The 27,265-nt window shown below is 42.1% G+C and overlaps 2 protein-coding genes across 3 annotated transcripts in view; one reads left to right on the top strand and one right to left on the bottom strand.

Annotated features, from left to right (window-relative positions):
- Positions 1 to 27,265, bottom strand: part of cacna2d3a (calcium channel, voltage-dependent, alpha 2/delta subunit 3a) — a gene marked incomplete at its 3' end in the record, with an annotated part of 113,716 nt that overhangs the window by 19,616 nt on the left and 66,835 nt on the right. The window contains exons 12-26 of the mRNA XM_083974739.1: positions 23,121 to 23,254; positions 21,476 to 21,493; positions 17,594 to 17,665; positions 17,149 to 17,229; positions 16,420 to 16,494; positions 14,810 to 14,893; positions 14,634 to 14,705; positions 13,927 to 13,988; positions 13,712 to 13,779; positions 11,705 to 11,750; positions 11,115 to 11,212; positions 10,875 to 10,968; positions 10,591 to 10,686; positions 10,320 to 10,441; positions 9,387 to 9,464 (exon numbers count right to left, since the gene is read on the bottom strand). Of these exons, the coding sequence (XP_083830865.1) occupies positions 9,387 to 9,464; positions 10,320 to 10,441; positions 10,591 to 10,686; positions 10,875 to 10,968; positions 11,115 to 11,212; positions 11,705 to 11,750; positions 13,712 to 13,779; positions 13,927 to 13,988; positions 14,634 to 14,705; positions 14,810 to 14,893; positions 16,420 to 16,494; positions 17,149 to 17,229; positions 17,594 to 17,665; positions 21,476 to 21,493; positions 23,121 to 23,254 (1,200 nt within the window). The remainder of the gene's footprint in view (positions 1 to 9,386; positions 9,465 to 10,319; positions 10,442 to 10,590; positions 10,687 to 10,874; positions 10,969 to 11,114; positions 11,213 to 11,704; positions 11,751 to 13,711; positions 13,780 to 13,926; positions 13,989 to 14,633; positions 14,706 to 14,809; positions 14,894 to 16,419; positions 16,495 to 17,148; positions 17,230 to 17,593; positions 17,666 to 21,475; positions 21,494 to 23,120; positions 23,255 to 27,265) is intronic.
- Positions 508 to 8,454, top strand: lrtm1 (leucine rich repeats and transmembrane domains 1). Of its 2 annotated transcripts, XM_083974741.1 has the most exons (5): positions 508 to 884; positions 965 to 1,111; positions 3,303 to 3,687; positions 3,812 to 4,017; positions 5,260 to 8,454. In XM_083974741.1, the coding sequence occupies exons 2-5, from the start codon at positions 1,075 to 1,077 to the stop codon at positions 5,790 to 5,792; spliced, it is 1,161 nt and encodes a 386-aa protein (XP_083830867.1). In that variant the 5' UTR covers positions 508 to 884; positions 965 to 1,074; the 3' UTR covers positions 5,793 to 8,454. The 2 variants fall into 2 exon arrangements, with proteins under 2 accessions (XP_083830867.1, XP_083830866.1); XM_083974740.1 differs by having other exon boundaries at positions 508 to 1,111.

Below are 27,265 nucleotides of genomic sequence, written 5' to 3'. Positions count from 1 at the left end.
GTAAGCTTAATCATATTCATCGTTAACAATGATTCAATCATTAATCTCTTTATGTCTCTTCCTCTTTGTTCATTTTTTGCATCTCCTTGAAGTGACCGATGAGCTCATATGAGCTTAACTTTCAATCCACTTGCATACAAAAAAAAAAAAAACCCTGAAAGATTCACTGCAACAGCTTAATATCCCGCTGTGTGCATGTGTGCGTGTGTATGTGTGCATTTGTGCATTTGTGCGTTCCATGTTGCTGTGCTGGGGGTGTGTTCTGTCAGCCCTCCTGCCCACGGCTCATGCATAATATTCTTTGGAGCATGCCACAGCAACGGGCATCCTCTGAGTCTGTTCAATGTGTTTGAGTGTTTGTTTAGACACTCTGCAATCCAGATCTAATTTTGTCTCCTTCAACTCCTGCCAGAGCAATGGGAGGTAATGTGAATGTCAGTGAATGTGTGCGCGCTGTGATTTAAGAGGCACAGCTGTCCACTGGGAGATGACACACCATCCCACTCACCAATACAACTGGGGACATGGGGAGCGAGAGAGCACAACATACAGAGAGAGAGAGAGAGAGTTTTGATTTTGGATTCAACAGAGGAGCAAAAATGAAATAAAACCAAGAGGAAGGAGGAAGCAGAAACACAGAGGCAGAAAACAAACCATGAAGAAAAATACAACAGACAGAATGAGAGGTTGAGAGACACTGAGAGAGCAACAGAGAAATACACAGAGCAAGAGAGAGAGGGTGAGTGAGAGAGCAAGAGAGAGAGCAAGAGAGAGAGAGAGAGAGAGGCAGATCTCCCTAACTCCAGTGATTCCCAGACTGGCTGGCTGGCAGTAAGCTCTGTGCTCTGATCTGCCCGCTCCGATGGGGTTTCATGCCTGTGCAGGTAGTGTTGGGGGATCCTGAGGGCAACACGGGGTTCCTGGTGTTGATCTGCTGCTAATTACCACCTACCGACCATATCAGCCTACACAGATGAGAGTAAGGACCAGCTAATCTCAATCCTACTGACTGCTGATGGATCATCAACCAATGACAGTCACTAGAATCCAAAAAGGGAGCTAAAAGAACAACAAATGCGAGCGGCCCGAGGACAACTGGCAGATATGAGAGGTAGGAGCTCCATGTGACAGCGTGCACACATCTGTTTATATGTGTGTGTGTGTGTGTGTGTGTGTGCGTGTGGTTGTGTATAACCACAGCCATCAGCTGTTAACTACTACGTTGTTGCGTAGTTGCTATGTTGCGTAAATGGTTGTGCATCGTTGTGTAACTGAGTGATGATAAGACACTTGCTCATAACAGTTCCGAGATTAAAGCAGGTGCAGCACACATGCCAACTTCACACTGACACTGTTTATGGTTGTATGTTAATGTTGCTTCTGAAATGCTTCCTGCATTTGCAAAATAGGTATCGACATCGGCGCTGAGCTGATTTAAAGTGCTACTTGCTGTGGGTTATATGTGCATGTCATTACAAGCTTCCCTGTGTGTACTTTGGGCTGGAGGGACACATCAAAGCGGAGAGCCATTCCCCTGTGTTGACCTCATTGCAGAGCTGCTGTTACAACGCTCCACTGAGCTGATGCTCTGTTGATGTGTTTCTATGTGTGCGCTCTATGTATATGAGATTGTTTATGAGTAAATGCACACATGTGTAAGCGCATGTGATTAGATGCATTCTTGCATACACACACTCTCATTTCATTAACAAGGGTGCAATTAACACAGGGCTTTACGCTGCTGTGCTCCAAGCCTCAATCCAATCATGTTTGGATGCTTTTTTGTTGTTGTTGGAGCAAGCAATATAATATCATAATAGCAACACTGCCAGGAGCCACTGTACAGAATATAACACCTGAGATTAGACCTGGGAGCACTTTTCTAAACCTGTAAGTGACAAGCCATGGCTAGAGGTCCCAAAGCCATCCAAGAGACAAAATCTGATTACATGCTTTTAATTAGCAGACTATGTATGTTTATTCACATTTTGAAAGAGCAGTAAGACAAAGGCTCAAGTAATAGTGCTGATTAACACCTGAATGCCAAATATCAGTTGTGTGACTGGAGTTTTGTGCACTTAAAAAATTAGAAATTTGAAGAAAAAAAAACCCCCCACCAAACTTGTTAATCTATAAAATTTTGGTGTATTTGAAGTACAGGCTCCAGGTTAAATAGGACTTTCTCAGGACATACTGCATGGATCTTCATGTCCATGACTTCTTTGAATTTGTGTCTAGAAAATAATTTGGATCTGACAGACATGTGTGGGATTGTTTGGCCTTGGTGGAGGTATGAGCTGCCACGAGTGCCATACTAGTTTGATTATTATTATTTATAGCTGCATAGTGTTTCCTAATATGATTCTGGAAACAAGTATCAGGTTGTTGTGAGACTCTCAGAGCTGCTTCATAACAAAAGGATTAAATTAGGTGAAGATTCTAGCGGGAGATGCCGACTGATACAGGAAAAGATTAGATAATTCCCATCTGAGAGAACACATTACCAGTAGGGAAAATGGCTTCTTATTCACTCATTGGAACATTTTAACTGCTGTACCTGTGGAAACAAAAGCACAGTGCAGCTTATCCGTCTGTTCAGATCTATGGGTGCACCTTGTGAGCTAGCTACATTCCCATGCACTTGTTTGTGCTTCATTTCATCGAGCCTCAAGCTAGTCCAGCCGATGCTATAAATACTGCTGTAATGTTCCAGAAGGAATGGACATGTGAAGTCATTTCAAAGGGAATCAGACACCTAATATCTGCTGTGTATGGATTTGTGTGTGGGTGGAGTGTGGGTAAGGGGTTATGAGGCTTTGGTGAAGTCACCAAGGGCCACTGTCTAAGTGGGGTGGGAGGTGGGAGTTGGCATATTAGTAATAAGTTTACTTTCTTGTTTATTAGACAAAGAATAGTGCTATCTGAGAATAGAGAAAAGGCGTCTGCATTCTTTTCTAAAAACATGATTTCATATTCATATCATCACAAACAATCTGGAAATCTATTTGCTCACTTACTGTATGTAAATGTCTCATTTTGGTGATTAATACATTTATCTGCGTCAGTGATAGTGCCCATGCCAGTTGAAAACTGTGGTGTCAATGTATGCAATTATGTAATAGTACACTGCATTGCTGAAAGAGATTACATCTTCAGTCAACTCTGAAAATCTTGTGTGCGTGTGTATACATTATGTATCTTATATAAATGTAGCTGAATTTTGTTACCTTTGAATGGAAATACTTTAAACATACTGTACTTATAGATTTCTAATTCAACATTATGTCCCCCTCTCTCCACAGTGGTACTCGTGTGTGCCCTCCTGCCCCTCCTCTCTTTGTCACATGCCTGTCCAAAGGAGTGTAGCTGCAACAGCAACACCAAAGTAGTAGACTGCCGGGGTCAAGGCCTGTATGACATCCCCCGACGGCTGCATCCTGACACCCAAGAACTGTACCTCCAAGATAACCGTATCAGGGGGCTGGGATCAATGGCCTTCAGAGAAATACCCCTTGTCCGCATACTTGACCTATCTAACAACTCTATAACATCTGTTTCGCCAACTGCTCTGCTGGGTCTCAGGACTCTGCAGCGCCTCAGCTTAGCCTACAACAGCCTGAGAGAGCTTGACAAACGGTTGCTTGGACCTATTCGTTCACTTTCACACCTCGACCTCTCACACAACAGGTTAAACAACAAAACTGGGGCAAATTTGTTATGTGTCCTTTGTCGAACAATACCCTCTGTAAGCTTGATGCCACATAACTCATTGTATCTTATCTGATTTCCTTGCCATGTCCCTTCCTCTCAGCCTGTGGGGCATACCCGGCGCCTTGGGGGACAGTTTGAGGAACCTCAGCCACCTAGGGCTAGCACACAACAGGCTAACACGGTTGGACCGCTCCCTGTTAGAGGCCCTGACCCGCCTGGACAGCATCACGCTACGTGGCAACCCCTGGAGGTGTGACTGCCAGCTCATAGGGCTCAAACTCTGGCTCGAGACCCACCTCTTTAAAGGTTAGACTGCTAATAGCTCTGAGCAGTGGCTGGGGAATATCTGCATTTGTTTCAAAAGCATTTGAAAACTTGGTTTTCAAATGCTTCATCCATCACAATGCCTTTCCTACTGGGACTAGTATTAATTTATGGTAATATTCAATTATGGTAATACTGACCTTTAACACAAGAAAGTATCCTAAAGCTAGTACAATAGAAATGGCTGGGCAATATTCAAGAACGATACATATTTATGTATATGTAATTTGCCCTTGGAGAGACTGACACAGCAGAGTTAAGACCAGGCTAAGAGGTTTGTCCAGTTACTAAAGATGGTCAAATAAATATGCCTAATGTTGTTTGGTGTGTAGCTGTGATGGTGGTGATGATTTACAACATTTTCTAGAGACTTTATTTGGATCCTTGGTTCATTAACATCCACTTAAAAAGACTAACCTCAATGCTTAGCCTGTTGCAATCGATTAGTAAGAATGTTCCACAAAATGTTTGTGATGTTAGGCACTATATGTAACTATGGTGGAGATTGTTAGTCTACACAAGGTAATTGAGGGTTAAGCAGTCAACTGCATTGTTTTCCATGCTAGATCAACCCCTGCATGCATTAGATAACAAAATAACCATTGTACAGTGAAAGCTACACTCGCTCTGAGTTGGCTGGCCCGCCTACATTCCCGTATTACCCTGACACAGCTTTCGTCTTAAAGGCTGAAAATTCTAATTACTGCAAACCAGAACAAAAGCACTCAGATACAAGGATGTATGCTTAATAGAAAACCAGTGGTTAATCAGTAAGGCAGAAAGAAAATGTTTGACAGGGCATGCTCGACATGAATACAGAGAGAGATGAATAATAAAGAGATTTACGGCACACACAGAGGACAGCTGATGAAGCCCTAACTCAACACTTTCTCCAACAGACTTGATTCATTCAGCTCCAGTGATCCAACAGAGACTATATTTGAGCAGTTAATCATATAACACTTGCTAATAGGGCCCATTAAAGTAAGCCATTATGGCCCAGATTAATAAATATCTCAAGTAATGGGTTGGTTCATGCCCAGCTATGATAATTAAGATTATGGCCTCCTCTCTAGAAAGTTGCCAAATAGGAAATGGGCTATTAACAGCAGGTAATGAGCTTATGATACACAACAACTGACTGATACATGACTCCCTATTCATCCCTGCCCCTCAGTCTTTTCCTATCACTCTCTGATTTAACTATCTAACTGTGATCTCAAGGTGGAGCGGTGGACGAGGTGCTTTGCTCCCAACCAGAAGAAATGAGGAGCAGAGACCTGCAGAAGGTCCCTTACCAGCTCTTTCATGTCTGCATGACTACGAGCTACCACTACCTGTTCGCCAACATACACCACCTGGAGTCTGAGAGGCTACTGCGAGGCCACACCCATGGCAACCACGCTCATCCCTCCAGCCATGCTCTCCACGTCCCCATGGCAATGGGGGAGGGCTTTGGCGGTGGGGCAGGAGGAGGAGGCGGAGGAGGCGGAGGGGGTTTGCCTGAGTGTGAACCTAAGCAGAGGCCGCGGCCTGTCAACTTGCGCCACGCTATTGCCACAGTGATCATCACGGGCGTAGTGTGTGGAATCGTGTTTCTGATGATGCTGGCAGCAGCAGTGTACGGCTGTGCCTACGCTGCTATCATGGCCAAATATCAGCGGGAGCTAAAGAAGAACGAGGAGTTGGCGGCAGTGCAGGGGGCAGATCATGCCACAGCAGACGAGAAGGAACCACTGGAGAATGCTATTGCCTAGGAGATGATAACGTGAACCCTGGACTTAAAACCTGGGCCTCATCCCTTTAACCTAATCGTCTCTGGATGCCATGTGTGTGCTTGTGCATGTATGTTTGGTGAGAAAGAAGGTGAGAGTGAGAGCGAGAGAGAGTGTGATTGTTTATGTATATGTACTGTATGTTCACCTCATTTCAGAGACTTGGGTAGCTAAATTCCACAGGTATTTGACTATGCACTGATGAGAGTTTCTTCTACTATATGTGGGTTTGAGGGGTTGGCCAAAGAATTCAAACGTATCAATTCCATTTTGTCTGAGAAATGCATATCACAGCTAGGGACAAATCACTCTATATTTATATTTGTGTATTTGTAGGTATAGTAGTAGAGCTCTGGTATTTAAAAAAAAATGGATTACTGAATTTGGTTGTCTTTTGGTTGTTGTTTTTTTATTTTGAGTCTGACTTTGAGGTAATTTTGAAAACTCATGGTAGGCAGCTGCTGTCAGTTTTGTTCTAAGTTGCTCGTATCATTAACATGAGTGTAAGAGAAACAAGGATGAAAGTGTCTGTGGTAGTGTTTCATTTTGTGCTTGAATGTGTCTGAGTGAAGATGTATACTGTATGCACATATGTATAGAGAGTTTAAGAGTCTGTGCCTAATAATGTTATGTAGTTTTGAGGTTTTTTTCATAAAGGATATTTTTCTGACAGCTGAAGTGAGGGTTGGAAATTCGTTGAAGCAATAATGAAACAAACACAAATGAAAACAACAACAAAACCTGGACTCAGCCTTGTTGTTTTTCTACGACTTTACGGGTTCTTAAGTCTCAATTCTCATCCTGCTGCGCAGTCACACCTACACACACACACTTTTAGAACCAGAGTTTTTAAAATTGAGTCTTGTTGTTGTTAATGCTGATTACATAATGGTAGTCATGTCCTTCAGTATGTATTATATAAAATAAAGGGAAATATTTGAATTGATTACTGTATGCATACTGGTAATTGATCAATCATGTCTAATATTCCGACAAGGGAAAATGGGGATGTTTATGTGCATTTCAATAAGGATGCTGTGGATTATACAGTACTTTGTATTATCTTGATAATTTGCAAGCCAGAAGAGATTAGTATATACAATTTTTATGTCTTTGACATTTTCCTTGATGGATTTTGTCCAACCGAGCATCATGACATGGTAATTATCAAGTGCTGTGTTACATAATGCATCATTAGGTGTCTGATGAATCTAGGTTTTGTCTTTCGTGTTACTACAAGTAAAATGTCACGGAAAGAAAATGTTTGTAGACTAAATTAAAAATGTAGTTTCATGTGCTCATAACTAGCATCCATTATTATCATCCATATTACGATAATTAGCCATCACAAGTGATTGTTCGCTTTCAGAGCAATGTGGGGGCACATGAATGTACACAGATGCCTTTGGTCTTAACGCCTGACCTGACTTTCATGGCTCTGTGTATATTGCGGCAGCAGACTCACTGCACGTGGCTGAGGATGTGACCACAAACACTGACACACATGCACACGTGCACACACACACACACATACACACTCAGGCGTGTATGTACGCACACGTTAACATTGTGACTCAAGCAATGTCTGCAGGGGCCATGGTGTGTGATGTCATCAGCCTGTCCTGTTAAGTTAGTGTATTAGCGCGTTCACAAGTCTACAGCTCAGTGGAGTGCAGGGCAGTGAAAACTGGCCCTAACCGGCCCACACTAAATTTGCATTCTTGCCTACATCTCTTCTACCATCTGACTCTCTTATGTAAAATCATCCTCACATACATCCCCGGATATGGCACAGCACGACTGCACAACTATACATCTGCACCCACTCTGACAATGAAGTCTTCATGGATCCTTGATACTGATTAGTCATTTCGATTGCTGCGAAACAGAACTGTAGAGGACGGCATCATCTTAAAAGAACAGTGATCGAGTCAACAGTGTCAGATAATACTGTGGGCTGGTGTAAACTGTGGCCTGCTTGTGTGGGCTAGAAATCTGATGAATTCTCTATGTGCATGTGTGCGTGTGTGTATGTGCGTGTGTGTGTGCACTGTGGCACCACACAGACTCTCCCATCTCTGTCCTTCTGCTCCAGTGGTTTCCCCCAGGCCAGGAGTACCCACAATGCACTGCTTTCATGTCAACGCACTCAGGCACCGTGAAATAATTTTCTCTTTCTCTGCCCTTTTATTTCTACTCTTATTTTATCACTGCTTTTTTCCAAAAGATGCTCCTGTTTTTTCCTTTCTTCACTTTTTCTTTCCTCTGCCCACATATTTTTTTCTGCGATTCCTCTGCTGGCATTATTAGCCCTCATCTGTCGACAGGAGAGCTTACATAGATAATCATCTGAGGAGCTTTTTAATACGAAGCAAAAGCTGTGCTCCACATTGGTCCTTGATACAAACACTGGGAGGTGGAAATGATTGCAATACTCCACATGCTCTGTGTGCTGTATTTTACACTTTGTATGCTGTATACTGTGGAAAGAATACCTTGTTAATTTAAGATATTTGTACTGTGTGTATACTGACGACATCAATGTAGAGCACAGTGGAAAAACAGGACTCCCAAATGCATTAAAGAGGGATATAAACATGAAGACATTTGGAGACACCCAACCGTGAGCATAGCCGCCTGAGGAATAGCACTCCAGATCTGCATATTTTAGCAATTTCATATGTTTTTATTTTACTCAGTGTATCCATTTCTACATATCAGAAGCTGTAATAAATATCCTCATTTTTGCATGCAAGTTTCTGCCAACTCTCTGTGGTAACTCCAATTGTTGTCAAGAGCACTAGGTCACTTACAATCGATATCTTAAACTTGTCATTCTCATCTTTGCAGCACCACAGTAACACCATAGTGTGGAATTACTTACATAATCCCAAAAACAATGACTGAAAGTCATCTCATGTGTTCGGTAGAAGTGGGTTAGGACTGACGTCATATCACAACTTTCCTAAAGATAATACCATGATATGTCTCAGTTTCTAACCTGTCCCATTTTTTGCTAATTTTTCCACGCAATCTGTTGCTTTTCTCTTAAGAAACCGAGATGATGGCTAACAGAACACGGGCCGCACTTCATACCATCAACTTGCTGATCGCACAAAATTGCACTATATGGGCGTGACATTGTGGGGCTTGTGAGTCACTAGGACGTGAGATGAGGCAGGCCACAAAGAAATCCTCTAGACCACAATATTCCTTAAATAAGCAGAGGCAAACATGAACGCACAAAAGGCGTTTATGAAACTGGCTTCTATTAATACATTTAGGGATAAAAGTTCTTGGATGCCAATGTCTATGTTGCACTCTCGCCTTCTACTGAGCATACGTTCATGCAGGGGCAGGCGCACAGACAAAAAAAGCAGCATAGTCAGTATACAGTATGTGGGCAGTGAGCGTTTCAAGTCAAAAAGCAGAAAAGAAGTTGGGGTAGACAACTGCAGTCCAGGAAAACAAAGCCTAGCATAGCCACAGTATTGTAAAGAAGAGAATATTACAGCCTCTGTCCATGTAGAAGTGTAGTAGTGTGTGAGAGAAAGAGCCACTTGAGTTACCACTTACCCGCAGCTATGGGTGATTTCCTCTCATCCAGAAGCTGAATGGCAGTGCTGGCCAATACAACACTCTTGTTTTCTGATCCTAAGCCACACACATGAGCACACACAAACACAAGACACATACACACATAGAGAGTTCAAATCACAGTCATATCATAATTTCTTATATTAGTTCTGAACTGACCACAGGGTGATTGGAGAGAGAAACAGTGAACATAAATACCACAGAGTACTATTTCATGGCTACAGCTCACTGCCACAGTCCTCAGAGGAAGAGTGCATCCAAGGCAAGTCCACCGAGTAAATAAGAGGCTCTCAGATCACTTGTATTAGCTGGCACTAATGGAAAGCCTGAGGCTAAGGACAGATGAGAACACATTCTCCCTCTGGAGGAGAAACCATTTCTTAGAGACATAGTTAAACTGAATATGCGAGAGGTGCCTGTGTGTGCGTGTGCATGTGTATCTTTTGGTGAGTGTGTATTTGTGTGTTCTGGCTAAGTCACTATGGAAAGGGCTGAACCTCTTCCTAAAGTATCTTATTTCAACCCACAGCAATCAGTCCTTTCCACAAGAACACAGCCCAGAATTAATATGAGAGGAAGGGGAGGCAGGGATGCATGGCGAGAGAAAACGACCAAATATGGGTAAAAGAGGAAAAAAAGGGGATAGAGGATATTTAAAAAGTCCTTTGTGACATAAATGACTTTATAACTTCATCTGAGTATTTGACAATCTGTAAACGTATCTTGACAAACCTTGTACTGTAGTAGGTGAGAATGTGTCTTCACTTGCTGGTAATCTTACAGCACCCATGAGATTTACACTGAACTACAGTAGCAATGGCTGCTGTGTAGAACTACTGTATAAAGAACATTTTATGATTTTGTGAAGAGGATTGATTTATCATCTTTCAGAAATGTAAACGTACAACTAACCTGTGTTGAAAGGTAGAGAGTAGACAAAGGTGCCAGGAACTTGTTCTGCTGCTCTCTTGTACCACAGAGGAAAGTGATCGGCGTTGAACACCCCCTCTTTGTCTTCGGCAGTCAGGAAGTCTCTTGAAGCAGACAGGAAGCAGAAGTGAAGATACGAATGATGCATACACAAAATATAGGATGTGCACCAGCAAGGGAGCAGCTTAAATATGTATACATATTACATAGAGTATAGACTATAATTATATATACATAAAGTAATCACACTTACTGATTTGTGAGCTCGTCAGGCACCACAAACAGGTTAATTCTGGAGAGGCCTGTCCTTGTGCCCAGGTATGCTATCTCCACTCCTTTGTCAGAGTTCCTGTGTGTTAAGAAAAATACATAACCTGCAACTGTGCACAATTATGTGTGTTTGTTATCAGCAGTCAATCACCAGCATCATCAAAAGAGAAAAAACTTGTACAAGAGATGAAGACTTTTGCTGTTCTGTAAAATAAAGAAAGAAATTAGTTGAGTTCTTTAATAACAAGAAGAAGAAGAGTGACATACTCAGACTTGTTTAGCACAAGGCTGGTCCAGTAGGCCTCCAATGGGGCAGTCACAACTGCGTCAAAGAGAACCTCTTGAATCAGCTCCTTGTCACCTAACAGCAAACAAAAACAACAAAAATAAGGAATCTTTATTTTAACACACATCATGTTCATAAGCAAACCAGTGACCACAAAATACAACAGAGTTAATATCCGTGTATCAGTTAAAGAAGTAGGGCTGTAGAAGAGTTTAACTAACATTGAAGGTGGGGTTCGTGGCCACTGAGATAGAGTTTGATCGCCTCTATCTGGGACAGGTAGCGATGCTCTGGGTGCTCGTCTGTGTTGCAGTATGTCCTGTCACATAACAAGATTTGACAATACAGGTACTTTTTTTGTGTTATATAACATACAGTCACAGATAGTTTCCTTTCAAAACTGATTTTTAGGATGATTTTTTTTTTTATTATCTGCTTAAAACTGCAATAACTATTTATCCACTATCAGATATCCCAGTTCCTTCGAGATTGCAAGGCATCTACAATGAAAAAAATGTGAAGTAAAACTAAGATGGTTTTCCCATTTACAAGCATTAGTTTGAAAAGCATTTACTGTAATTTGTTTAGATGTTGGTTCCGAATCCTGGTGACCACAAGTCATCAAGTGACATAAACCATCAAGTCAAAGTCCTACAAATCCCTAAGCGGTTGTATAACTGTTGTATTGCAACAGAAACTATAACTTTGTTTGATTTTATAATTGGGCAGTATATTTAGGATGAAGTCCAATCACAATGTCAATTGGTGTATTGTCAGAACAGAATATACAACAATGTTGATATACTCTTACCACTCGTCTGCCAGCGCTACATCAGGATGCTCCAAGTCATGAAGTCCTGTAACACAATAAGAACTACATATCTCAAACTAAATGAGCAAAAGCACTCACCATGAACTCATAATAATAGGGCTAGGCATCTACACCTCAAATGCACACACACATAAACACACACACCAGGGGTGAAAAATGTGTTTTTTGAATGGATGTGACAGGTCTGATTAGATCAGGAAGAGCCAAGTCATGCTCAGAGGGCTCTGCTTGATGGACATGTTTAGAGAAACACACAGACACAGACACACTCACACACCACCGCTACATGAATATTAACATGCATGAGGCTGGACATAAAAATAGACACATACAGGCCAACATAGTCAAGATGTTGACTGTCAAGACAAGGACAAGTACAACGCACGTAAGGAGCCACAAAAGAAATATTTAACTTCCTGCCCAATTGTGGCTTTCAAGTTCATTATTAATACATTACTATTGAATGTGTGTGTGAGGGTATGAGCGACAGAGAGACTGAGAAAAATGGGAGAAACAAGAACCACATGAAAAATAATCCCTAGTTATGTATATATTAGTTATGAGTGGTGGCGAGAAAGTAAGTACATTGAAGTTCTTAAGTAGACTTTTAAAGTACTTGTACTGTATTTCCATATTTTCATTTTATGGCATTTATAACTTCTCTGCTAAACTTCTGAGGGAAATTATATTTCACTATTGACTCTCAACACTCACAGTGTTTCAAAGCCATACTATCATGTTACTTTGTATAGTTTACAAGACACATAATGTGTTTATATTAAACTTCCCAAAAATTATAAAGTTTATAGAATTAGTTTTACTCCCTGGTGCACCATTAAATCTGCTCTTACATGTACATCCATAAATTATAATAATCCTATTATATGAAGTTTGATACTCTGCTGATACTTTTCCTTGTGACACTTAAGTAATATTCTGTCCTTTTCCTCACTTCTGTCCTAAGTCGTTTTTTAAACCATCGACTGAAAAAACCTAACTTTGTAAAACAATAACCAAGTTGAACAAAAGTAGCATTAGTAACACTTGTGGGCTTTCTATGCTCCACAACTCCCAACCACTAACAAACCCAGTTTTTCATTTTAACCCATTAGAAGCCAGTGACTGCAGCCGGGGCCGGTCCTAATTGAACACACAGCTATCCGCAGCTTATCCCTAGAAAATTAACTACTACAAAACATTAACCATTGTGTATTAAAATTATAGTTTCTTTTTTTATGACTTTACGTAATTACACAATATGAAAACACAACAGTCTCCCATTTGCATTTAACAGAAGAGAGGCCTGTACAATAAAAATTAAAATAGTGTCGATGTTCCCCATTTATCAGTACATTTCTCTAACTCGTTTACCAGGCTATATAATATCTTTTCAAAAGCGACCACCTTACCCGCTTCTGAGACAACTGGCCTTCTGCAGCTTTCCACTTTCTCATTCTTATCTTCTTATTCTAAGATGCCAACCATAAAGGCTTGGATCTGTGGCCATGACCACAATACATGGACTAAGCTAAATAACAATCAGAAAAAAACAAAACTATTAGTGAAGAATTCCGAATGGTATTAATCTTATTTTGAGGTCTGTAGAGACTTGTTTAGTCAATCATTTTATCCCAATCACATTCTTCAAAAGAACTGCACCAATCATTTTCCCGCATTGTTTTCAAGGTGGTGGTGGTGGTTTTGTTTATCACATAACTGGAGATGGAAGGACGGGGATGAAGGAGTTATCATATATACCAGAAGGACAGGCTTAGGTATGAATTTATTTTTTAAAGTGTGTGCAACTCCTTTCCATATTACCTGCAGATGGAAAATGAGGGGATGTGATTGAACACTGGGTGGCATTAGGATGGGGAGGGTGGGGGCTGGGGTCTCACATACAGAGTGTAAGGAGACAGAAATGATAACAAACACAAGAAGGGTGAAGGTAAACAACACAGAAAAGGAGAGAGGAAGATGTCCTACCTTCCTCCACTGTGACATTCCCTCTGAAGAAAAACTTCCCATGACCTCTGGAGAGAGCTACCCCGAGACTAAAATGAACCAAAAAACAAACCAACAAAAAAAAAAAACATTTTTAATTGGATAACTTCCCGGTTCTTTGTTGTGCAGAGAAAATTGGGAACCCAGAAGCTTCAGTCACTCTAATTCAGTGCTCACAGAAATGCCATTTTGCTTACCTGAAAGGAGTCCCTTTGATGTCTGTGTAGTAGTAATCATTATGCAACACCAATACACGTTTCTGAAATGAAAGAGATTAATAAATTCTATTATACGCTACAGTAAACAGTTGGCAGTGTGATGGCTGTTATCTGATGGGATTCCCTGCACTCTGGCTCCATCTAGTGGTGCAGACAGAACATGCTTTTGGACAGCAGTCTAACTGAACCTGTGACTTGAATATGCATGTGCATGTCGATTTGAAAGAGTGTATATGTATTCATATATGTATTTACATAATGAATGTCTAGTAATCAGACTAATGTAAATTCTCCTGACTAAGCTTTGAAAATGCTAAGAGTGTGCATACAGTACACACAGAAACACACACCCACACGCACACACACACACACCTGAATGCCTCTCCCTCTGTCTCTCAGACAGGCAAACAGTAAAAGAGAATCACTGGGCTGCTGTCTCTCCCGTATTCAGCAACATGTGCTTGGTGGAGATAAGGGGCTCACACACAGACAGACACACACCCATGCATGCAGAGCAAACCAAATCAGAAACAAAATCCCCCAGTCAATCCTGTACAAAACTGTGCCAAGTGTAACAACCCCTTGGCGGAGTGGATTCTCCCTGCTGAGTATTTTCTCTGGCTCACCCTTTGGGACCATCCAAAAAGTGCTTGTTAGTGTGTGTTTCTGAATTCCGGGCTCCTCACCCCTTTGTCGACACTCTTCTTCACCTCCATGGAGAAGGTCCCTGTCTTCCTGTTGACCATGGCATTTCTCAGCTAGCAACACAAATCACAGACCAAATTTTAAACATCACATTTTTTTTTTTAATTGAAGTGATCGTGTGGTGACGGTTACATCAGATTTATTAAAAGTGTCTCACCGTGTCGTCCTTATCCTCCCATTCCACCTCAGACAGATCCACACTGCTGTAGTTTGGCTTCTTTCGCTTCTTTCCGTCCCCATACTTGACACACAGGTCCATGTAAATACACATGCATCCACAGAGATAGAGACAATGAAGAAAATGAACCACAGAAGAAGACTGCAATCCATTATTATTAGTATTATTAACAGTGAATTATTCTATTATATTATGGTATTTTCTGGATTACTGTATATGTTACAATCATCAAAAAGTGTCAGAACAATGTGAATATCTTAGTTTGTTGATCAGCATTGTGGGAGTCAGTGTATTGTTTGTCAGCCTAGAAAGTTATAACCTTCAAAAAAGTAACATTTACGAATCTGGAAGATAAATGCTACAAATAAATAGATTACAAAATTAGATTTTATTTTCAGGACACCGGAGAACAGAGACAGGAAACTTTGCTTGGATATGTCAAAGTAATACAAATTAAATTCGCCAAATAGCTTCACTAAATCTAATTAACGTTAATCAACACATTATATCTTATTTGCTTAATCTATATAAAAACAGAAATGTAATGTAGGACCATTTTTGGATTTCACGGAGTGATATTATACAGTACACCAACTACTCTCTAAGTTCTGAAGTCTTATCATCACTATGAAGTGACCAGGTGACCACACTTAGCTGAGCAGATCATGTCCTGTCTCTACAGAAAGACATCAGACTGTCAAACTATTCCCACAATCAATGATATCGATTTTTCTTGTGATTTGATGATTTATGTATCTGTGATGTTCATTTCTCTCCTCTCCACTCCTTTCATCTCATCTCCTCTCTTCTCTAAATACAGGTGACAGAGGCCAGGTCTTTGAGCTTATTGATGTGTAGTTTATGTGTCTGTCTGTGTGTGTCTGCTGTACATGTGTACTCGTGAACCCCCCTCTCCATTCATCTGTCAGTGAGGACAGCATCCCACCTCTCATTAGTTGTTAAACACTGTTCATTAGCGTCTTTAATTAGACCGCCATTAAACCATCTGTCTGTCTGTGTCACTGTCTGTTCTCTCTTCTCCTCCTCGTCTGTTCGCTCCTCATCTGTCTGTATCTCTCCCGTGTTGCATCCCGCTTTGTCACCCTGCACCTATTCTCATATTAAGCAGGTTCCTTGCTTTCCTCAATCTCCCTCTCTCCCTTCCTCCCTCCCTGCACTTTCTCCCCTCATCCTCTTGTGAGAGGAGTGAGTGAGTACAATGGAGTTAATCACAGCCATTCAGAGGCTGTATCTCTGTCTATTCACGGCACAGCGGAGGCCTGGAACACAATCCCCCTCATCTGCATACCACCACATAGCCAACGTACACACCAAGGTGCACAGCACATAGACATAGAGCACCGACGCAACTACACACTAAATTTCGATGTCAATCGACATCACAATGTGACAACGAAATCAGTAATTGACTTGACATGAACTCAAGAGTTAGTATTCCTCAGTGGTCTGTACAAAATAAATTAATACATTTGAACTTCAATCTCTGCGCAGTAAAAGGGATTGTTATGATAATAAGGTTCATCCTCAGTTAACTGGTTACAGAGGATTTGAATGGTGCTAATACTCACAAGTGGCCGTAGATCAGGGTGTGTAAGGATGTAGCCGTTGTTGGTGATTGCAAAGGCGTAGCCATGAATGCCCAGCTAGAAGGATACACACAAAAAGACACACAGATACACACATTAATGGATGCATGACAAATTTGTACCTCATTTCAAATCCCCGCTAATCAAGCTCTTTGTCATTTTTATGGAGACAATCTTTGTTTCTGTGCTGAAACTCACAAAACTGCACAATACAATGAGGACAGTCTCAGTCAGCCATGCCTGGACAAATAACATACTTTCAAAGCTTAAAACCTTACACCCACCCAAGGTTCATATCTACAAGTAAAAGGAATCAACACAGGGGGTGTGGCGCGCAACACTATCAGAATGCATTAGTATACATAATGTGTATAATTTTCTTGTCATAAGTGGACATGAGGAATGAGCTGTGAATAATCAGCGTCAAAACTTCAACAAAACCTCTGATTTATCTCCTACTGGTTTTGGCATTCAATTACAGCACTGTGGAGCTGTACTGACCCAACACATAGTCATGAGTTATTAAACAAAAAAAAGAAAGAAAAAGATGAATCTTTTCACTTGCTTTAGTTTGCATCAAGGTAAATAGAGCATTCATAAGGTGTTTAAAAAGTCCAAGTCTGGTTCTGAATTAAAAAAAGGAGTGATGATGTGGAGCAGTGTTTCATATGGCAACTTGCAGGAATAAATGAATGATGTTGGTAGTGGTACCTTATATTCGGGGATGGCCTTGAGCAGCTCAGAGACCGGCACATCTGTCCCAACCACCCCTAGAAGGATCCCACGGTTTCTCTGGAAGCACACACATTACAAATACTTGAATGCTGCGTTTGAAAGGTTACTTACATAATCAAGTCTCTTACAGATCCACTGTTTATGATATGAGAAATGTCAGTTTACAATATATATCCAATTAGTGATGCTCTACTGTGTCCTCATTTACACACTCCAATCAAACTGAAATTAGTGTCCCTCAGATACAAACGTAATTAGACATTATTTAACAATTTGTGTCTAATCTCTCAAACCTCATTTCTCTTGAGTTACTTAAGAAGTAGTTTCATAGTTTTCAAATGAAGCCGCAAGTTTGCTGGAGAAATATAATTGGCTGAAACACAAAGTTCATGGAAATGTACGACGTGCTATGTGAACTTACGGTCTCGTTCTTGGTACTGAACACTGGCATCGCCACCGTGGTCATCAGAACTGGACCTTGACCGTCATCCATCTGAGTGAGTCATGAGATACGAACAGCGAAAGACAGAGAGAGGGTAAGAAGGAGGAAGAGAGACAGATGGAGGGAAAAGAGGGAAGCTAATGATGAAACATTGTTGTTATAGTTGCAAAATAAATGTAACTGCACAGAACACCGCGTGGCATCATGCATATTATATGAAAGATCTTACTTCGTAACACTAAGTGAGTGATTATTTCAAACTGCATAACACCCGTTGCTTTAGTAGCGAACCTGATAGGGGTTCTGCAGCAGACCTAGTCATATTATCTTCTTGAGGGACCTACAAAACTTCCATGACATGTTTTATTCATGTCTATTATTTGCCTTAAAATGTATTCAATCACAGCCTGCCTTTGATCTCGTGCAGAATAAGCTTATCCAAAGGCAGTGCTTCTAGTTTGGATCTGGGTATCTTCCTTCCCTAAAGACTACTGGAATAATTATGATATTTATCTTTCCGGCGGCTGTCTGTATCTGCCGATGATATCCATTAGAGATGAAAGCTTGACACTGTTATGAGGAGACCGGAGGAAGGCTTCGTACTCGGCAAAAAGTGGTCTGACCTTGTCCACTCCTAAATGTCAAAAGTGTTGAAATGTCACTCACTCGTGCAGTTTGTGTTCAAGTAACAACAATTGTAACAGTAATTGGTGCTTTAATTGCAATATGAATCCCACAACCAAATCCACAATGGTCAGAGTTAGATACAATGTCAAAAAGCATAAATCGCGTCATGTATGATTTATTTCTGCTTGCAACAATAATTTTTTTCTGATTCTATCATGAGACTCCAGGGTAGTACTTTTCTGAGGGAACTACCCATTTAACCAATCATCTTAAATGAATATTACACGCCTCCTGTGCAGTCAACTTCCTCCAGCCCTCACCCCTTTTCCCACAAGTAATAATAGGTAATGACAGGAGGCTGCTAACATCCATTCAGTCTCCCTTAGACACGGGAAAAGGAGGAATTGGTGACCAGAGCTCAGACAGCTGGTAATAGCAATCGAGAACCCAATATTGGACATCAAAGAGAACAAAGCACACCTAAGTACAGCTGCTGTAACAATGGACAGCCTTGCTGCCAGAGAATGGGATCGATCAGAGGACAGGAGAAACGACCGGAGCCTCGTTCTAAAAATACAAAATCTATTTCCAAGCTCAGGTCTATTGGATCATATATCACCTGTCTGTAAACATATGGACTGACATTTATTGTGTATCTCTGTGAACTGTTGTGGAGCGGTCACCGTCAAATGCGTGCTCTCTGTACTTGAATCCGAGTTGTTTTATTTTTCGGTATATATGCGTTTGGTGTAAATCAAGCCTGCCCAGCTGCTCTGGCAAACAACATACTGTAATTAAGCAGATAACAAGAGCTGCATGGAGAAAAACGGCCAGGAACTGCATCTGTTGGACTCAAAGCCAACATCACACTACAGATGATCCACGCTTGCCCTACCCAGGGGATGAAAGCCCTTCAAACCTGTGCTTCATTATCCAAACCCAGGAGAGGAAAGAGGCACTTCCTTGAACCCTACATGAACGTCCTCCAACATGACCAAGGCCCAAATCCCTAAGGGAGTGCTCTTTTACTAGAATTTGACTTATCATACATCCCCCCTCTGACCTCTAGTGCAAGGTCGGAACTCACAGCACACATTTGGACCAGATCTGCATCATTGCTGCCTCCGTGGATTTATCTTTATCAGTCAGAATAAATGAGGTGTGTAAGTCCTTTCCCCTGCTGTGGGTCAGAGGATGAAAAAGAACTCACTGGGCTCTAATGCACTAACTCCCCACTGACACAAATACCTACCACACTAACACCCCTCAGAGGGCATGGATACACACCCCTGCCCTGTGTTTGGAGTCTTCACAGGTCACCTCTTAATCTAAGTTGCTGTGACAAATTGTGTGCCGGTTGGACGAGGTGACTCTTGTTTCCTTGGAGACCGAGCTTAATGATGTTGGTGTGTGTAAGTGATGGAGCTGCAGCACCCCGTAGGCTCTTTTGGGGAAAAATTTGAGCATAACCCATGGGATGTAAGTGCTTGCACAGCCCCTCCAACACGTTTTTACATCAGGATTTGCCAAGACGCCTCTCAATTACTTCAATCAACATCAGAACTTCTGGTTCAAAACAGTGGAGTTTATGTTAATCTGTAAAGACATTTTGAAAAGCTTAAGGTAACCTAAAACTCTCAAATGTGTCTTCCTTCGTGCTTGTTCTTTAATCTCCACTGCAATAACCACCACCTGACCCCACGTGTTTCTTTACATCCTTTTTATTATCCACCCACTAATACTGTATCACTTATCTTTAAATACATCTTACACTCTGTGTCTAGCTTTCCTCACACTTGTCCGGAAATATTCCCCCCTCCCCTTCCCCACAAACACCCCAACCCAACCCCACCGCTCCACCTCCCTCCTCCCATCATCCCTGAGCTCTAGTGTCAGTTCATCCGACAGAGTGGGAAACAAAGCCAAATGAGCCAGAGAATGATGGATGAACCTGGTGAGACGAAGGGGGAAGAGGAGGAAGAGGAGGGAGCGGTAGGGGAGGGTGGGGGATCGGGGGGGTGGAGGGATGAGCACAGGTGGAGGGAAATGGAGAGATGGAGAGGGAGATGCAAAGAGGAAGGAAGCAAAGAAAGAAAGAGGAGATGTGCTACAGGGAAGGGATGTTGCACTATGAGGAATGAGGAAAAGAGGGAAAAACGGCAGAATGAAGGGGACGTGTGGAGAGATGCTCAGATGCTCCTAATTTTACTAACACTGACTGAGCCAATCCAAGGAGTTTTGCTAACTTCATATCGAACAGTATCCCCACACAGGGGCATGTGTTTCACTTGCAGACGACTGTTGCGCATGTGTTTTGCACAGCGCCCAGGCCGGAGCTGTGCTAGGGTGATTACATGCAAAGAAGCATTGCAGATTCCTAGCTAATCCCAATTATCATGTCTAACAATGCAATATCTATTCCTGTTTTCCGCTGAGCTGCTTCGATGTCAATCAGCTCGGGTCTATCACACTAACAGTACTATGTCAGACATATGGGCTGCCAGCTGTCTGATGCGACTGCTCTATGCTCTATGCTGATAGGGGAAAAGGGGAGGGGGGGCTCTTCTGCCCTACCATCATCATTGTTATGATTATAGAGCTGCTTATCTCAACCCACATATGATTTATAAAACACTGAAAAATAAAACACTAAAAACGATAAAAAGGCATCAGAACAGATCATCCCGCCAGTCATTATACACTATTGGATTTTCACCAACAAGATGACAAAACAGCTTTTTCTGGAGAATTCTACCAAAACAAATAACACAGGCAATCTTGTTTTCACACCAAAATCACACAAGCAAAGGAGCAAAATGTAGCCTCACATTTACACACACGATCACACTGCCAGGCCGGGGAGATACTGGCAAAGCACGGCCAACACAGAATCATCAGTGATGAATGAGCGCGAGTGTGCACAGATGTCTTTGTGCGTGTGTGTGCGTGATCAGACGTGCAGGGGAGAGCAATTATCTGAACCGACGACAACCACAATGCATGGTTTGAATCGGGAGGCTGACGGACAACATACGAGAGAGACAACACAAGAAAATGCCATGGGTCAGTATGGTGGTTAGTTCACCAAAACTATGCCTTCATCTCACAGAGATCAGAGACCAGAACGCACATGCACATGAACACACACCAGGCGTCAACACAGCACAATACAGCGATGACCTCAAAGCAGTTTTTTTTTTGTTTTGTTGTTTTTATTTATTTTATTTTTTTTACCTTTTGCGCTTGAGGGAGCTAAAGAGCAGATTAAGGAGGGAGAGGAGGAGGAGGAGGGAAGGAGGAAGAGGAGGGGAGGGGGAGAGAAAGGGTCAATATGTTTGTGGATAAGTGTCAGAAAGCCTTCCAGTCTAGTTTCCACTGAATGGAGCTCCAGCACCAGTGGGTGCGCTAAATCCACTGACATTGACTTTGACTGCAACTTTAAAAACAGTGGCTGCAGTGTCAAGAGAGGAGAGCTTTATGGCTATCAGCCTCACAGCAGAGGACGCAACACTTAAGCTGTTGCTGTTGAGTCAGAGTCGAGTGCACGTACTTTGGCTGTGATAAACGGATGGGGGATAATGAGGACAAAATAAGGCAGAGAAAGACAGATAAAAGGTAAAAACATGAGGGATATGAAGAGGACTGCAGAGAGAAAGCGTTCACTTTCATGCACTGTAGTGCTGATAGCCTGTGGGTATTTCTGCTAGAGGGCACTTACCTTTGTCTCCTTACATTTTTGAAGCTCTCTGTCTCTTAATCTATTTAGAAACAGCTGAGGACAAACGGCCGCTTCTCACTCTCTTTGACCAAACACAATAACTCGGACAAAAAGAGGAGCTCTGTGAGTCCATGAAAACTGCGGTATATTATGTGTAGATTATATATATTACAGAGATTTGTATAGGTTGGGTACTATCCTCTTGAGTATTTTAGCTGTGGTAATGCATGTATAGGGGATTTCCTGTAGCTATGCATGTGATTATATAAAGTATGTGCCTCATTTTCCATGACCATTGCACCGAGTTGCCAGTTTATTAGATACTCCTCACCACAACTAGTGGTAATGGTGGTAGTTTACTACAACAGCACTGCCATAAATCCTACTTTCATAATGATTATAAGGTTTTCTGTTTTAGAGAGTTCATTCAATTGTATGACTCAGAGGTCGCAGTTTGTGGTGCTGTTGCATTACACTGAATGGGTTTTTATTGTTTGGTTTATATCAATGAGGGTAGATTACAGAAACACCTGTCAGTATAATATATCACCAGAAGAGTAATCCTGAAAAATAAAAACAATCATAAAATGAAATCATCACCTCCCTCTAATAAAGTTTCACTGAGTAGTTGCATTAGTTTTAGCTTGGCGTGCCAAAGAAACAGGCAACCAAGTGTATTTCATGTGTGTGTCTGTGTGCGGGATGATACAAGGTTGAGAGATCGGAGACTAACTCACCAATGTTCTTCTCACGCTACACAACTCCCAAACACACACAGGAGACTCATTGACTTAATAGCTCCATCTGCTGCACATACACACGCTTTCACACAGTCACAGTCTGAGACATAAAAAGGCAAAACACACAGCCAGCCCTCCACTTGCATTCATCACTACTATTTTCCTTTGGATTATACAATTCATTCTGAAAACACTAAAGTATTTGTTCGAACACACAATGAAGCAAAGTGCACGGTGGATCAAGTTTTCTCATCTAAGTCTCTCAATCCAATATTTTGGACCCATTAAGTACACAACCGTGTGTGTGTGTGTGTGTGTGTGTGTGTGTGTGTGTGTGTGTGTGTGTGTGTGTGTGTGTGTGTGGAGAGAACTATGAGAGCTTGAGTCTAGCAGCATGTGAGAGTTAGCCTTGTAAACTCACAGTGCTATCGATGTAGGCCTCAGTCCACACCGTGTCATGCTCGCGGTCGATCACCTTGGGACGACTCAGGACATGAAGATACTCCATCACGTTCTCTTGCACATCAGCCAGTGTGGAAATCTGAGTGAAGTAGCCTGTTTAACAGAGAATGGGAGAGGAAGAGAAAAGAGACGATGAACTGTTTTAACTTTTGCTTGCCAAAAATGGGGTGTGACAGGATTCAGTCTCCTCATTTATTACGCTGCGTGAAAACATTGATCAGATGTACTGTAGAGTCTCCATGTCTCCAGATCTGCTTCACATTGCAGTCACAATGTCACATCCAATATCAGCTTGGCTTTATAATCCTCTCCATGGCTTGATTCCAATTTTACTTACCTTTGTACCTTTGTATCTGGAATACAGTGCGGTAGGTGGCAGATATTTGCTTGATGAAGCAGGCAGAAACCTGGATACATATATGAGTAATAGCTGAAGAATTCCCTGCAGTGATGTACAAGTGAGCTCAAACCAGCATGGGTTTGTGAATGGGTAAGTGGTATGTAAATCTAACAACAAAACAAAACAAAAAACGATCTCAGTTAAACCAAATGTGATGCCATTTCCTACGATGGTAATGCTGCCATTATGATGCTAATGTGCATATGCAGGAGGGGATATACTGTTATCTCTGCAGGGGGACAGAAATGGGGGGAGGAAGGGAATCAGGACAACAGTAAGACAGAGAGAGAGAGAAAGAGAGAGAGAGAGAGAGAGGGGGGGGGGGGGGGGGTTACAAAATGTGACACAAAGAAGAAGGGAAAAAATAGGGACCACCACCACATTTCTACCCATCCGTAAAAACAGCAAACTGCTTCCATCACCGTGAAGCAGTCAAGGAGAAAATCATAGCTGGAGGAAATAGATTTTGGGGTCATCGTTCCCAGCAACGACCTTTACTTCACGGGGAGAAAAGAGCCAGAGTCTAGACACAACACACAGAACTATGATGGATGGGATGTATCCTCCCTGAAACAACTAAGGAGAGGATCAGATCCAATAATCTTTTATCAAATCTACAACCATAAAAAAAACTTTAAACAAAAGACTCAATTCACACACTAACGCTGGAGGCATTTTAACAACATAATTACTGTAGTCACTACAGCAACGAGAATGCACTTGACTCTGAACTTGACCTGGAGGTGAACCCTTTAGTGCTGTCTCATCACTTCATACTTGCTATGTGGAGTGCATAAATGCATTCACACTGACGAATATGGCAACGTTGAGTGCCCTATGAGTGCCTGGATGACGTCATCATACTGGACAAAAAGTTGAGTACAAAAAGCTGGACACTTTTCACTGTCACTGGTCGCCATCTTGGCTATATAACAGAAGCAGAGGGGACACAGCCAAACCTGTGCAAATGATGATTACAACTGGCAATTCCAACTTCAGATGACGGGTTACTGGGTTAATTGGATGTAAGGATAATTATTCACAATAGTCTGGTGTAAGAGCTAAGGGATGTGTCGCCGGCCCCGATGGCAGTGTATTTTCCACCGCATGTGAAACAGGCAGCTGCTAGAAATGCTAGAAATAGCAAGAGCAGGTTCATTTTAAAGTCAGGTGAGCAAATAAACAGTAAGATATGTTGGCAGGTGAAGCAAAAATCACAGACAAATAGGGTGAATATCATTTCTGGTGACTGTGCAACAGCTGCCTTTGATTTGAGACTGCGGAAATTCCGGCACTACACTAAGCACGCGGTAAACACAGCACACTACATGGAAGTATTCCAGAGGAAGTATACCAAATGAGACAGAGCACTTGACAGATTCATCCCTTTTATCCTCAGAGACATTCAGATTCGGCTATTATTCCAGCAGACAGTGCAATGACAACACACACATACAGACTCGCACCGCACAAAGCAAGCTGCCTCAGTCTAACTGCATCGTTCATCACAGTGGTGAGTGAAGAATGACTGCTCCCACTGGAAGGCTGAGAGTGTCCTTCGGGCTGAGCCACCAGGGGCCAGTGAGATGAGCTGGGGAGAGAAAAAAATGAATAGTCCCTGCTTTCAGTGACATGGTACACCTGTCGCACAGACAGGGCAGGCCAACCTCAGCACAGTCTGATCGGGATGAGGGAATTCATATATTTTTAAAGGACCTTGGTTGGGGTGATGTGTAAGTAAAAAAAACAAAAAACACAAGGTATCCTGATAAATGAAAGTGCTGGATGAGGCAGATGTGATAAATGTCATGAGGTGAAACAAAGCTGAGCTACAATCCAAACTGTTCATGGACACCCACACATATGTGACTGGTAAACATCAGATTCCATAAACATGGGCTGTAACTGAGTGACACACATGATCATACAGATTCTTGTATACGGTTACACAGATAATTTTTTCAACATGTGTAATGTACAAACTGCTTTTCCTGCTCGATGTGAGCTTGACGAGAAGTGCTTGGATCTGAAAGTTTAAATAATCCAAACTCAGACGTCCCTCCTCAACAGTGGCATAAAAGCCAGGAGTGAGACTGGGGTGTATTTCCTACTTTGATGCCCAGCATTCAAGTCTTAACAGGAACTGGTGCAGGAGGCGACATCATACAAGAGATTTGTGTTCCTTCTGAGGCTGTAAAGACAACTGTGCTACACTCAAAGCTTAATACTGTATTTATGAGATTAACTTCACTACAAATAACACCATAGCTATGACTACGTAATGCCACTACCAAAAGACAGATAGACAAGTGACCAGGGAGAGATTGTCATGGCAAACAGTTGCCATGTAGTTGAAATCTGGTGTCTAAAATTTCCCGTAACAATAAATGTAGCAGTTTCCCTTGATAGGTACAATATATTTATATATATTGTTGGTTATTGACTGTACATTTGATGGAATACAGTGTATATCACCAGCATTATAAAATGTGTCATGTCTTCATGCCATGGTCACAAGTTGTCAGGTCTCATTTTTGATTGGCTGCCAGTCTCACGTGGGTAAGTGTTACAAAATATGAGCTGACCTCAGGGCAGACACCAGGGAAGCCAGGTTGGAGGAAGAAGAGAGGAGAGCTGCGTGTGTCTGAGGGTGTGACTCTTTGGGCTCTAGTTTTGTGGCGCGGCCCAAGGTGGCGCAGGGTGGCACAGTGCAAGTTTCGTGCAGCGCAACACGGCGCACGGTCAGTTTGGCAGTTTAGTAGACGGAGGTGTGCCGAGATGGGTGTGGCGGCACAGCAGGGGGAGGTGTCGACAGATTCAGCTTGGCGCAGTGACAATTTCGTGCCAAAAGGCGGCGCCGAAGGTGCACTGAAAGCTCGCCAGCTCCAACTTGGTCTACTCTCGGCGCAAGGTGAAGCGCAGCCCGTGCGCACACGTCACCAAGACCTGCGCTGCACCTCGCCTGCGCCTGGTCTAAGAAACTAGAGCCCTTTGTCTTAACCGATGATGATGAGATTCTTTATTCAGTCACATGACCAAATAGCTACAAACATTATCAACAAGGTAGGCCCATGAGGTTGACTTGCTGTTTCACCACTTTGCTGATCTCCTCAGACATAAAGTTGAGTGGGTTTTTGATCTCTTCTAGTTCCTCGGCTAGTTTCTTGATTGTCATCGCCATCTCTTTCCAAGAAGATCACAAAAGAAGAAGAAAGAGAAAAAAAAGAGTTCTTCTGGGTAGACTTAAAAGATGTTCTGTGTCTAAACAAAACCCATGTGGTCCTAGGTCTTCAGCAATATCCTTGGTTCCAAAAAAACACCAAATTTTCAATATTTCCAAAGAGATGAAAATGAGATTGTTTCTTGTTGACTGGCAACCATAGGAATTTCACGTATGTGTGGTTTGTTAGTAGATTTTACAGCCCAAAAGCTTAGTGTTAAACCTGGAGTTATTTTACCAGCACTACCTGTACCATGACACATAGCTTTTCCAAAGCCTTAACAATATTCTTTGCTCCACTCAAAGGCCAAGGGAGAGATTTTGTCATCACAGCCTTCAGTGACAGGGCAGACAAGGTGACACTTTTTCACCTGGTAAGCTACTTACTGTAAAACAGTGAAGAAACGAAAACCAAATCTGCTGTTTACAGAAGAGATGGAAAAGAGATAATGTGCCGGAGGAGCAGAGGAGAGAAGACTGTTCT

The sequence above is a fragment of the Trachurus trachurus genome (assembly GCF_905171665.1).
Source record: "Trachurus trachurus genome assembly, chromosome: 7".
NCBI lineage: Eukaryota > Metazoa > Chordata > Actinopteri > Carangiformes > Carangidae > Trachurus > Trachurus trachurus.
This window is presented reverse-complemented; position numbering and strand designations above follow the sequence as displayed.